At 45.6% G+C, this 13535-nt stretch overlaps 1 protein-coding gene across 1 annotated transcript in view; it reads left to right on the forward strand.

The window, feature by feature from the left end:
* Positions 1–13535, forward strand: part of SPAG5 (sperm associated antigen 5) — a 61151-nt gene that overhangs the window by 4328 nt on the left and 43288 nt on the right. Inside the window, exons 3-6 of the mRNA XM_066599598.1 lie at positions 891–1028; positions 2508–3734; positions 5203–5360; positions 8227–8410. Of these exons, the coding sequence (XP_066455695.1) occupies positions 891–1028; positions 2508–3734; positions 5203–5360; positions 8227–8410 (1707 nt within the window). The remainder of the gene's footprint in view (positions 1–890; positions 1029–2507; positions 3735–5202; positions 5361–8226; positions 8411–13535) is intronic.

Below are 13535 nucleotides of genomic sequence, written 5' to 3' on the forward strand. Positions count from 1 at the left end.
GGATTGCATTATCTAATGCAATCCTATGGCACGGGTGGAAATTCTGCGTGAAATCCCACTGCGGAGTGTGTGCAGGAGGCCTTTTAGGGGGTGTCTTTTTCCCTGTCTACATGGAGAAATGATCTAATCGGTGCAAGTCCAAACACTGGAGCCCCCAATCATCAGGATAACTGGGATCCCAACGGCTGGACCTTCAAAGTTGGTTGCTTATCTCCTATCCTGTGGATAGGGGAGAAGTGTTTTCTGGGACAAGTTATTTCAAAACTAAAGGGGTTTCCACGTAAGTAACGCTTATCCCCTATTCCCAGAATAGATGATGTGTTCGATCGCTGACAGTCTGAAATACATGGAGGCCCCTGTGCATGCAGATTTCCACGAAAATCTGGTGTTCAAATATGCTAATAGAAAAGACAAGCTTTATTGAAAAAAAACATGCAGGTTATACATATCGCTCTAAAAAGTAGTTTTGTTAATAGGGCCATTGCCAGTAACAACGCCTAGAACTACTTTCCAAAAGCTTGGGTAAATCCACATCTGTTAACCTTTTGCAATTCAATTTTGGATTCAGGGTTTCCTAGGGGGCTTTCTCTTTCTGCCGTTATACAATAGCGCCATCTGCTGGCTAGTGACAGTACTGCCGTATGTGACATGCCAGAGAGGCCCCCGGCAGCAGAGCGGCCAGTAATATACAGTAAGAATACCCTGCCGGACGTCTTCCGACATTGGAGCTGTACAGCCTTCGATCAGATTGTCTTTAGACGTCAGACAGTGGATTGAAAAGGGTTAATATATAAATGGGTTTACTTTTCTGATGCAATGATAGGATGCCATTCTGCCGTACCGTCTTTTTCTTTCGCATTGGTGAAACGTGTCTTCTGTATTTACCGCAGGTCTACCATCAATCCGTTGGACAGACTTCCTCGAAGGTTCTTACTGGCCCCAAATTTGCTGTGCTTGATCTAAATACTCTTGTCCACAAAAGATCTTCTCCCTCTAAACCATCCAATCACTCGGCTTTTATAAACATGGTAAATATTCCACAGCTTTCTTGAAAGCCTTCATAACATGGGGACCATATACAAGATGAATCTGGAGGAAGGGATGGACCATTCATTGTGATAAAATCCTTAATGTGCTGCTAGAAGTCGTATGCGAAGGAAAAAGCAGGAAATTCGGATTTCTCTTAAAGGGGTTGTCCCGCGGCAGCAAGTGGGGTTAAGCACTTCTGTATGGCCATATTCATGCACTTTTGTAATATACATCGTGCATTAAATATTGGCCATACAGAAGTTATATACTCACCTTCCCTGCGCTGGCGTCCCCGTCTCCATGGTGCCATCTAATTTCAGCGTCTAATCGCCCGATTAGACGCGCTTGCGCAGAAGGGCCTTCTCCCTTCTGGTCGGTCTGGGCACGAGCGGCGTTCTGACTCCGCCCCGTCACGTGTGCCGATTCCAGCCAATCAGGAGGCTGGAATCGGCAATGGACCGCACAGAGCCCACGGTGCACCATGGGAGAAGACCCGCGGTGCATCGTGGGTGAAAATCCCGGCGGCCATCTTGGAGGAAAAGAAAGAAGAAGTTGCAGAGAGGGGATTCGGGTAAGTAAATTTTTTTTTTTTTTAAATTTCAACACATCCCTTGGGTTTGTCCTGCGCTGAACGGAGGGCCTATGCAAAAAAAAACGTTTCGGCGCGGGGCAACCCCTTTAAACCCCCATGCGCATTTTACCATGCTCCATCAGGTTCTGTATATATGGAGATATCCTCCCCTAAAATCAAGGCTTCTAGGGAATGATGCCTACATACATAGGGCATCCAATGAAGCTCCATGTAATGTCAGAGACATATGCAGTATAGTGAAGGCCTGCGCACTTGTATGGTTACTATATTACGGCTTTCTACAACTTGGAGGTTATATAAAGTAGTAATAATGCTGTGTGCTTGAAGCCTCTCTGGTATTTTTAGCTGATGACCTAGTCTTAGAATATTGTTGGCGTTTGACCCTTGAGACCCCTACCAATGAGTAGGACAAACAGGCCTTGATGACCTTTGCAATATTTAGCCATATATAATGACATGCATGCATGGCTGTGGTCGGTACTGCCCCTCAGCCTTGTTTATCTGATCTGCAGTACAAGCCACACTTTGCTTTACATCAGTGCTGATGAGAGGGGAATTTGATCTCACTGCAAAAAACAATGTGACTTTTTATGGCAGAAACTGGCGTAAAGTGTTTTTTATAAACATCCCCTCATGTTTATGTTGCCATATTCTGAGAGCCATAACTTTATTTTTATGTCACCAATGTTTTTATTTGCTTTCTCGTGGGTGGTTGTTTTCATTGGTGCCCTCTTTGGGTGTAGTATATAGCTTTTTCATTTTTTTTTTTTATTCTGTTTTGGTTGGTTTGTGGGTTAATTTGATCATTTTATGGTTTGGGTTGTTATGGACATGGCAATACTAATTGTGCTTTTTTTTTTCTATTTCTTAAATTTTTCTTCTATAGAAGTCTACAAGAGTCGGGGCCGGCACACCAGGCGGTGTTTGGATTGATCCTTGCCGCACTGATATTTTGACAGAGAGTTCAGAAACTGAGGCCAACACTTCAAAGAAGCAACTTTTTAGTTCTCTAGTGGAGACTAAAGTATCAGAAGGGGACTTGGACACTTTGTCTACTTGCCCTGAAAACAATGATCAGTTTAGTCAGTCATGTAACATTGCTGTACTGCCACAATCTATAGATTCATCTGACAGCCAGACAGCAAGTAGTGACCATAAAGATAATCATAGGTGGTCATTAAAACAAGTTGGTCATAGCCAACATATGAAGGGTGATGAATTGATCCACTTACCTTCCGCTATTAATACTAATGAGCTTCCGGAATTATGGATATTTCCAGCGCTGGGTGATGATACATGCCGAAAAGTGTCGCTTACGTCAGATGATCCTGAAAGCGGTAATGATACATATGATGTCCTAGTACCCAGACGGCCTTGCAGACATGGCATAGAACTTGGTGAAATACAGTTACAAAACCTTGACTCAAAAGATGAAGACAATGCAGTGAATGACCCAGACCCCGATGCTTTGCACATTAGTAAACAGGAAATACTCCTTCCTACCATGAGAAATGACAGTCTAGTAGAAGATCTGTTGCTGACTAACCAGAAGCTTGATTATGCTGAGGAACCAAATGCTGTAACTTCTACAAATACCTCTTATGAAATTGATCCTTTTCTTAATGCGGCCTCTGAACAGAGCTCTGGTATAGGAATAGACGAGCTGTCAGAAGTGACGGAAGTTATTGCAAACTGGAACTTATCCATAAAAGATCATGATTACTTCCAATACAAGTCAGCTGATGATGAAGGCAATGATGAGGGTTGCCCTCAAATAGAAAAGTCTTGGTCTTCCGCAGGCATGATGATGAATGACCTTAGTGAATTGCAACTGCTTACTGGTTCACCAGAAAAACTTGGTCCTGTACTTGACCATTATGAAGGATATCTGCCTGATGCTTTACCCATTAAGAGCTATCTTCTTACAGAACTAGTATATCGTGATCCTGCCATATCGCCTTTGTGTAATCCTCGGTTTTACACGAAGAAAAGAACAAATAAATGCTGTACACCTGTCATTCGGGCTACCACAGATAATATTTTGAATGAAGGAGATTCCACTCCATTAACAACACATGCTGGCTGTTTTTCACACATCTCTAAAATGGATCAGGTATGTCCGTCTAACCCCAGCCATAATCAAGGAAATGTCGTGGAGAATACAGCATTCACTGAGAGCCTCCCCACTCCAAACAATGCAAAATCTTTCAAAGTTTTATCTTCTCCCTATACTTGGAGAAGAAGCAGGGAACTATAGGGCAGTTAGTTTGACACCTGTAGATATTTAAAGGGGTTCTGTCATTTTAAAAAATTAAATAAAAATTCACCTATTCCTCCCCAGACAGTCTTTTTTTTCCTGGCTCCTCCAGTCCCCCGGCTCCCGTCACCTCCAGCAGTCCAAATCCTCCTCTTTCTGTCATAAAGCGTACATTGCCGGCATTCTGCTTCCTGCAGGGCAGTGAACGCTACGAGTGACGTAGCATTCACTGCCTAGTAGAGAATGCCGAACCCTCTGCAGCCTGTTTTAGTAGTATTGTGCATGTCTTGGTGCTAGTGTTTCATATACTATATGAAACCCTAGCGGCGAGATATCTTGTATGCACGCTAAAGTAGGCTCACAAGGATTCGGCATTCTCTGCTAGGCAGCCAACGCTACGTCACTCGTAGCGTTCACTGCCCTGTAGAATGCTGGCAATGTACGCTTCGTCACAGGAAGAAGAGGATCCGGCCGTCTGGAGGTGATGTGACCCGGGAGACTGGAGGAGCCAGGAGAAGATTGGCGAGTAGAAGATACAGTAAGAAGACTGCCTGGGGAGGAATAGGCAAGTATTTAATTTTTTATTTTTTTTTCTAATGCCAAAACCCCTTTAAATTAATGGAAACCCTTCTGAAAAAGAGGATAGAACAAGAGGGACACAACGTGAGATTTGTTGAAGGGGTGGTGGAATCAGAAGTAAAGCCAGGAAATATTATTTTACTGAAAGAGTAGTAAGGCTGCTGAAATAAATTGTGCAAGGTTTGTGCGTTCCGAGACGCACAAATATGAACCCCATTCTTTTGAATGGGGTCATACACATGAGTGATGTGTTCCTGCATGGCACCGTGATGCCATGCTATACGAGATACAAATCGCAGCATGTCCTATCTGGCTATGTGATCTCACATTTCAGCGCCATTGTTTTCAATGCAGTAACGCCCGCCTTGAAAGCATTGGTAGAACTCTGATCTTCTGCCGGGCTGTGACAGCCAAGTTGAAGGATCCCTGCATTTCCGAAGTGATGCGAGGCTATTTTCACACAAAAACTCCTTGCATCCACGGGGCTTTCATGTGGATGGCGAGCGCGATTTGGGAGTGGGATTCGCGGCCCCATATCGCGCTCGCCCATGTGAAACTAGCCTAAATGCTTGGAACAAACTTCCAGCAGGCGTGGTTGGAAAATCAGTAATAAATGAATTCAAGCTACCCGGGGTAAGCATAGATCTAAGAGAGAAATAAAAAGAAAATGGCAGACTAGATGGACCAGGTTGGCTCTTTCTGTTTCTTCTACGTTTAACAAAGGATGTTTGTTTTCTCCCCTCAGGAAGCCGGCACCTCTATGACTCCAGTGTCAACCACTGAGGGAGTCACCTGGATGACGCCTATGATGCTTCTGAACAAAAGCATGAACACTTCCTTTATAGAGATGGGGAAGAAAAGTGCAAAGGATAACTCCTCTGAAACCGATTCACTTCTATGGAGGTAAGTAAGAGGTGTGCAAGAATTTTCTGCTAAAATATGAATAACTAGGAAAAACATAGATAGGTAAAACTCATGCCAATCCAGTAAGGATCAGGTAAGTAGTATAGGAACACTTGGATATGTTTCCCTGAAATGCTGTCATAAGACCTTGTCTGTCTAGCAAAGAAATGAGCCATTTTTTCAAGGGTAAAGGTGACATTGCATCGTAGCTGTCGGCTGAAAGATCATTTATTCCTCCCGGACCCCCACTACATACATGCTTTTCTGAGCATACATATGTTCTCAATTGGCAGCAGCCTGTTTCCCTCTGACCAACACCATTGGTAGCAGCTTATCTTCCTTGATGACAAAAGATCAGGCATGTTGAAATCAGCATGCCCGATCCTTCTTTTTACCTGACATCGGCTGTCGGGGAAGAGTCAGGACACTTATACACAGTAGATGCTTGGGCGATCAGGCCAAAATCTGAGGATTTTCTTGTACATATTTCATAAACGTCGGACAACATAAAGCTTCCTGCTATCGCAAGCAATTTAACCCCTTCAACCGTCATGTTAAAATTGTAAAAACCCTCCCAAAAAGGTCACTTTTCTTTATGGTAGATTTTGAGTTTGTCACGTGTAAATATATTCAACACAGAACTCGGTCGCCTTAAGTGCATTTTCAACTCCTTAGTGACCTAACTAATTTTAGCCTTAAGAGCCAATAAATAAGATCCTCTTATCTATCAGCTAAGATGCTCACGGATTGCTTCTTCTGAGGAGAAGTATATGGTAATCAAAGAATACCGATCACTGTGTTCTTTGCTGGCATTGGGGTGCCCGTACACAGCGTCCGTCCCCACCTGTGTCTGTGGTGAAGAGCCGCACAGTGTTTGGGCACCCTTAGTCTGTTGATGAGGTTGTGTTAGATTAGAAAAATATGGCTGCCTTCTTCCAGAAATGCTATACCTAATGGGCTGGGTCTGCATTACAAGTGAACAGGGCTGAGCTGTAATATCGGACACAGATCATGGACAGGAGTGACACCATTTCTGAAAAAGGGCAAACTAATCCTAAACCATACCTCTAGTGGAAAAATTCACCATTACAGCGAGTCTGTTATCTGGATTTTCGACCACAAATTGCCACCAAAGAGCTTACCCGGTCACAGGTTCCCTCTGAATACACGTCACGCGGCTTTCCATTCAGTCTGTTTAGTTATGTACTTTTACAAGTCTGACATTTTTGCACGTAAAATGGGCAGATATAGCATTTTGTTGAAGCGGAAACAGCAAGCATTAAAGATAAGTGTGTGTGTGTGTGTGTGTGTGTGTGTGTGTGTGTAATATATATATATATTTATTATCCAACCAAATACAAAGTTTATTTAGCTGCATTTTTAAATTAAACTGACTTTATATATGAAAGTTCCATTGATGGTCCATTTTAATTGCTGGTGTCGGCAACTGCAGTTCCTCATTGGTCCTGACGCAGTAAAGGACTTGCTCTCACCCAAATGCAGAGCTGGATTTAGGCCTCATGTCCACGGGGAAAATCAGGCCCGCTACGGATTCTACATGGAGAATCTGCAGCGGGTCCCTCCTGCCCCGCGGACATGAGGGCTGAAAATAAGAATTTAAAAGAATTTACCTATCCGTAGCGGGCGGGGAAGTTCTGCTGTTCCTCACGGCCGGATCTTCCTTTTCGGCCGGCGGATGAATTCGTCACGCTGGCGCGCATGCGCCGGGCACATCCGCCGAGCCGAAGCAAGAAAGATCCGGCCGTGAGGAAAAGAACAACTTCCCAGTCCGCTCCGGATGGGTAAATACTTTTAAATTCCTATTTTAGGTCTCCCGCGGATCCGGACGGCTTCCATAGGCTTCAATAGAAGCCCGCGGGAGCCGTCCCCACGGGAGACCCACACGAAAATGGAGCATGGTCCAGATTTTTTCATGCTCCATTTTTAAAAAAATCCCTTTTATTGACCATCCGCGGGTATTTATCTACCCGCGGGTGGTCAATGCATCCCTATGGGATGCGGATCCGCATGCGGGAGATCCGCTGCGGATCTTAAATCATATTTTGCCCGTGGACATGAGGCCTAAGGGCTCATGTCCACGGGCAAAATATGATTTAGGATCCGCAGCGGATCTCCCGCGTGCGGATCCGCATCCCATAGGGATGCATTGACCACCCGCGGGTAGATAAATACCCGCGGATCGTCAATAAAAGGCATTTAAAAAAAAATGGAGCATGGAAAAATCCGGACCATGCTCCATTTTCGTGCGGGTCTCCCGCGGGGACGGCTCCCGCGGGCTTCTATTGAAGCCTATGGAAGCCGTCCGGATCCGCGGGAGACCTAAAATAGGAATTTAAAGTATTTACCATCCGGCGCGGGCGGGGAAGGTCAGCTGTTCCTCACGGCCGCATCTTCCTTGCTTCGGCTCGGCGGATGTGCCCGGCGCATGCGCGCGGCACGTCGGCGACGTGCCGGCGACGTGCCGCCGGCGTCAGGAATTCATCCGCCGGCCGAAAATGAAGATCCGGCCGTGAGGAACAGCTGATCTTCTCCGCCCGCGCCGGATGGTAAATACTTTTAAATTCTTATTTTCGGCGCTCATGTCCGCGGGGCAGGAGGGACCCGCTGCAGATTCTACATGGAGAATCTGCAGCGGATCTGATTTTCCCCGTGGACATGAGGCCTAACTCTTTCCTCCCTCTGGACCAACGCAGAAATAGAGCTGCCAGCAGTGATATTGGATCGTCGGTGCAGTTTTCATATATAAAGTACTTATGGGAAGATGGATTTGCGGTTGGAGAGTCTTTGATAAAAGTGTTAATTTATCTATGATTAATTTTTAGAGGTGTATTCTTTTATTTCCCAGTTTCTCCAAGGAGGCCCTATGTAACGCTACTCAGCAAGAGTTGCTGGACCGTTTGGAAGGCACATTAATTGTAATTGAAGTCCTTTCTCGACAGCTTCAAGGCTGGCAAGAAAATAAAGTTTCTTGTAAACCATCTGAGCAGAGAGAGTGCGCCACACAGACCTGTGTCACCTACAGCAGTACGGTAAGGGGTATACAGGACTCATCGCAAAACTGAACTTCACTTGAAAGAGGCTATCCTGTTCTGTCCTTGGCTTGTATGCGATTTCCTAATACATTTATTAGTGTTTTAGGGCGCCTACCAACTTGCGATTTGCTTTTGGGTTTTTTCTGAAGAGCAATTAGGATAGAATGTGTTCTTGTCCACTTGCGGTTTTTTTTTTCGGTCCGTTGAAATTTTTAACATAGGAACTGTCAGTTGCATATGTGTCCTTATTTTTCTCTTAATGAATGTCAATGGAAATTAACGGAAAAGGCGCGAAAATACAGCAGAAAACGTGCAGAAAACGCTGCGTTTTTCACGCACGAAAATCGCAAATGCCAGTGGGTAGGCGCCCTTAGAGTACAGTTTGTACCAGAGATAACTGGTAACTAAAGATTGGCTTACAGCTAGTCAGTTTTCACATACTATTTAGGCAGTATTTGCATACATCGGGGAGCCTCTGTTGGCGATCTATTAGCCGGTCTAGTAATTTTGACAACAGCAAAGTGCAAAACTGTTCTTGCCATTGAAAAAAAAATATACCAGACTCTCTACAAGACCCCACTAAAGTCATTGGGGTCTGTCAGTATCACTTTTTAGTTCTGTTGGAAAATGATTCCTCACAACGTCTTGTCACTGCTCACGTTTGTAACCAAAGACCTTAGTGCAAATAAAATGTAAAATAGCGGCTTCAGAAGTCTTAAAATGTCGTAAAAAAAAAAACTAAACATAAATGTTTAGTGTATTTCTCTTAAGGCGTACTTAAAGGGTTTTCACACGACTTAAAGTGAACCTGTCCCATCCCCACAGCACCTTAAACTAAATTCTGGTGCTGCTAGGGGATGTGACAGGGAGCCAGCTTTATTTTTATACTTGCCTGCTCAAGCAATCCAGCACCGTCACTCTCCGAGGATCACACAGCAGTAGAAATTCTGTCTCTCTTCAGAGTCCCGTGCAAACGCTTTTCCCATAGACTTGTATATGAGAAGCATACACACTGGACTCTGAAAAGAGGGCAACAGTACTGGATCTCGGGAGTGGACAAGTATATAAAAAAATACATCACCTGACTCCTTGTCACGTCCTCTAACAGCACCATAACTTAGTTTCTCGTATATGTCATTGGGGAAAACAACTGAACACTGTGGGTATAGCTACTGCCACTAGGAGGCAGACACTTTGCAGAAAGTGTTAGCTCCTCCTACCAGCTATAACCCTCCTGCATGCACCAAGCTAATGAGTTTATATGGTGACAGCAGAAACAGCTAAGTAAGATCAGAAAGCTAAAGCAGTCAATGTGAATATTAAAACACCGGTCTGCAACAGTTTTCCTTCCGAATTCTTGGGAAACAGAGCAGGCATTAGACTCTCCCTGTTACCCCACCTAGCTAACCCTTGTGTTATGAGCCCGGCCCTCAGAAGGCAAGGAGGCACGTTAGTTTGACCCTGATTCATCAGCCATAGTGGCCCCCAACTATAGCGCTCTCTTCCTTCTCAAAGGCAGGTGAGCACTGGGGGGCACACTGCTGGAGTTCTGGGGCTGTATACCCTCATGGCAGAAAGGGAAGTGTTCTGTGGTAAGTATTGAACATCCGCTGATTTTTCTCTTCGCCTCACGAAGAGTGAAGGTGCAGCGGCAGCAGCATGTGCCTGTGTGAGAAATGAGCAATTGCTTCAGGCCGTGACATACTACGCACCGCTGCGATTGTGCAGTGCTCTGATTGTGCCATGAATCGCGGGAGTAAACGCACTTGGCCATGGGCGGTCATGCTTCCCAGAGTGTTCCCTGTCCTTTGCAGGTACAGCACTAATTCAAGCCTAGTCGGGCCACTTCCTGCGGGACAAGCGTATTAATTCCAATCAGGAGCCGCCCTGCTTGAGGGATCAACATTTCCATTATCCCTTTTTTATGCGACACCACTCCGTCATGCAATTGGCTCCTGCCTCCTTCCTTCCAAGTCCTGCCCTGAGGTCTTCTACTTCATGTACCCAGAAGCATGCTTGGACCAGTAATGCCTTGAGTGTGTTTTTCATTGTCTTCAAAGTGCAGCAACTTGCTGAATCTTCAATTCACAATTGCAAGATCCCTGTTGGACCTCACTAAAGCATCAGCTCCAGACCAGATAAGCTCTGCCTAACTGCTAGCTCCCCTCTCTATTACTTCTCCTTAAGTGACCTTAGCATTAGGCCTATATAGCAGTGCTCTAAGCTACTGTCCGCGGCCTCAGGGACCATGTCCATCTCCAGACATGGAGTCTCCAGACGGACCAGCCAGAGCCACACCTGTTGCGGGCTCTTGCTGCAGTGCTAAGTTTCCATGCAGGCAGTCTGATTACAGTTGTGACAATCGAGGTAGGCTGCTGTCCAACCGCCTACAATCACCCTTCCTGCCCAACCTCCGGCTGCCCAATCAAAATGAGTGCACGCTCTGTCATGTGCGATATTGGATCTCACTAAAGCATCCTTTGCCATCATAGATAGGTTGGACGGTACTACCTTTAACAGTCCCCAAACGTGTCTGACATACGAGGCTTCCACGCATATCCTCTCCCATGGTACACACTGGAAGCGGACCAGGCATTCTCGCTCCAGGCAGCCTTCCAGGTCCCTTGCATCATTACATTGCACAGTCTATCTGGACACAATCCAATATATCCTCCGGAAATGAGAGGTGATCAGAAGGCAAAATCTCAGTCTGCCTCTATTTGATCTAACTGAACAGACCTCCAACATCTCCACTATGGTTGATAGCCACTGTAAAGTACACCCTTCAGGAGAAAGATCAAACACCTACAACGTCTACAGAAGCACTTTCCTTCAGACACCCTACATGTTCTCCGAAGATAATTCCTGCACGTATGGAGTTCAAGGATGTCTTCGCCACACAAACCTCCGATAAACGCTTTTCCAAGCCAAAGCTTTTGGGCTTTAGGTATCCCTTTCTGGAGGAATTAATCAATAAGTAGTAGTCCCCGCAAGCAGTACATTCCCTTCCTTCCCCAGTGTCCTGCTTTATCTAAACACACTATCCTTCCGATAGCAGACGCTTTGTATTTTCAGGATGTGTTTAACAAAAAACTGGAATCCCTAGCCAAAACTTCCTTTGAGGCAGTGAGTTCGGCACTTGGACCTGTTTTCATTTCTACCTGGGTCAGTAGGGCCACTACTGAATGGGCCAAGCAGTTACGCCAAGGCATTTCATCTGGCTCTTTTCCGGAAGAATTAATGGACCTTGCACATCAGGCCAGGCGAACAAAAATTTAAAGGGGTTGTCCTGCGCCGAAACTGGTTTTTTTTTTTTCAATAGCCCCCCCGTTCGGCGCGAGACAAACCCGATGCAGGGGTTTAAAAAAAAAAAACGGATAGTACTTACCCGAATCCCCGCGCTCTGGTGACTTCTTACTTACCTTGCGAAGATGGCCGCCGGGATCTTCACCCACGGTAGACCGCAGGTCTTCTCCCATGGTGCACCGTGGGCTCTGTGCGTTCCATTGCCGATTCCAGCCTCCTGATTGGCTGGAATCGGCACATGTGACAGGGCGGAGCTACGAGGAGCAGCTCTCCGGCACGAGCGGCCCCATTCAGAAGGGAGAAGACCGGACTGCGGAAGCGCGTCTAATCGGGCGATTAGACGCTGAAATTAGACGGCTCCATGGAGACGAGGACGTTAGCAACGGAACAGGTAAGTGAATAACTTCTGTATGGCTCATAATTAATGCACGATGTACATTACAAAGTGCATTAATATGGCCATACAGAAGTGCTGAACCCCACTTGCTTTCGCGGGACAACCCCTTTAATTTGTTTGCCCTTCCCTGTGTGTGAACTCTTGGTGTAATGTCCTACCAGTGCTGGATGAGAGCCATGCGGGACCAGAGAGTAGACAGGAGGAAGCTGGAAGTCGTCAGTAGGTAGTCATGTTTGCTGTACAAATTGATGAGGCAAAAAGCGTAGTCGGATGGAAGACAGGAATAGTTATTGGGCAGTCAGATGGAAGACAGGAGTCGTTACCAGGTAGTCACATTTGCTGTACAAATGGAGGAGGCAGGAAGCCTAGTCAGATGGAAGCCAGGAGTTATCAGGTAATCACGTTTGCATGGGACGAACAAGTTTAGCAGGTGCCGCCTGATCAAGGCAAAGAGCACAATAATCACGCAATGCAAGAGTGTCAGGCCCAGGCTTTTATATTAAGTCCTAATCAAAACAGGTGGAGCTAGAACAAGGGCTTGGATAGTAAGGTCTGAAAAACGAGGTCAAAGCGCTTTTGGCGCTCTGACTCTTTTTGTAATCCCAGATGGCCCAAAATGTGGCCTTGAGGGTTCCAAAGCTGTCGTCATGTTTCAGGTCAGTGAAAACTTACCGTTCAAAGGGCAGGGAGACTACCTATCTCTCTGAGTTCTACAGACTACAGTATATCGATTGCATATATGCTTCTATACTCTTCCCACCCCTGAAGGACTGCTTTGGAACTTTCTACGGTATTCAGCTGTGTCAACCAATGACACGGATGAGGAAACAAGATTTTTGTACTTTACCAGAAAATCTCTTTCTCATTACTTTCATTGGGGGACACTGCACCCACGAAGTTAATTTCCAAGCACCTTACAATATCTTTCTCCTCAGTGGAACTTTCTCTCCGGAGTTGCCATGGCTCTCTGCTGTTCTGTAGTTTTTAAATGTTTTAATGTTCACATTGACTGTTTTTTATCTTTCCTATCCTACTCGGCTGCTCCTACTGCTTGCATACAAACTGGTTAGCTTGGTGCCTTCAGGCGGGGTATAGCTGGTAGGAGGACCTAGCACTTTCTCTGTTAGTGTCTGCCTCCTAGTGGTAGTAGCTATATTCACGGTCTACAGCTGTCTTCCCCCAATGAATGGGACTGGAGAGCTTTTACGGTAAGTACAAAAATCAGTTTTTAGATACTGTGGGGCTGTGACAAGTTCCCTTTAAAATTGCTTCAGAAGCACTCTTGACTATAGAAGTAGCAGGTTGTTGTCAGCAGCAACCAGAAAGGACAATCGCTGGCCAAAGCAGTGACCTTCTGTAGGCAGTTATTGACCACAGCGGTCACATATCCTGATCAGCAGCAACTAGGAAGGACAACTG

This window comes from Eleutherodactylus coqui, chromosome 4 (assembly GCF_035609145.1).
Source record: "Eleutherodactylus coqui strain aEleCoq1 chromosome 4, aEleCoq1.hap1, whole genome shotgun sequence".
Lineage (NCBI taxonomy): Eukaryota > Metazoa > Chordata > Amphibia > Anura > Eleutherodactylidae > Eleutherodactylus > Eleutherodactylus coqui.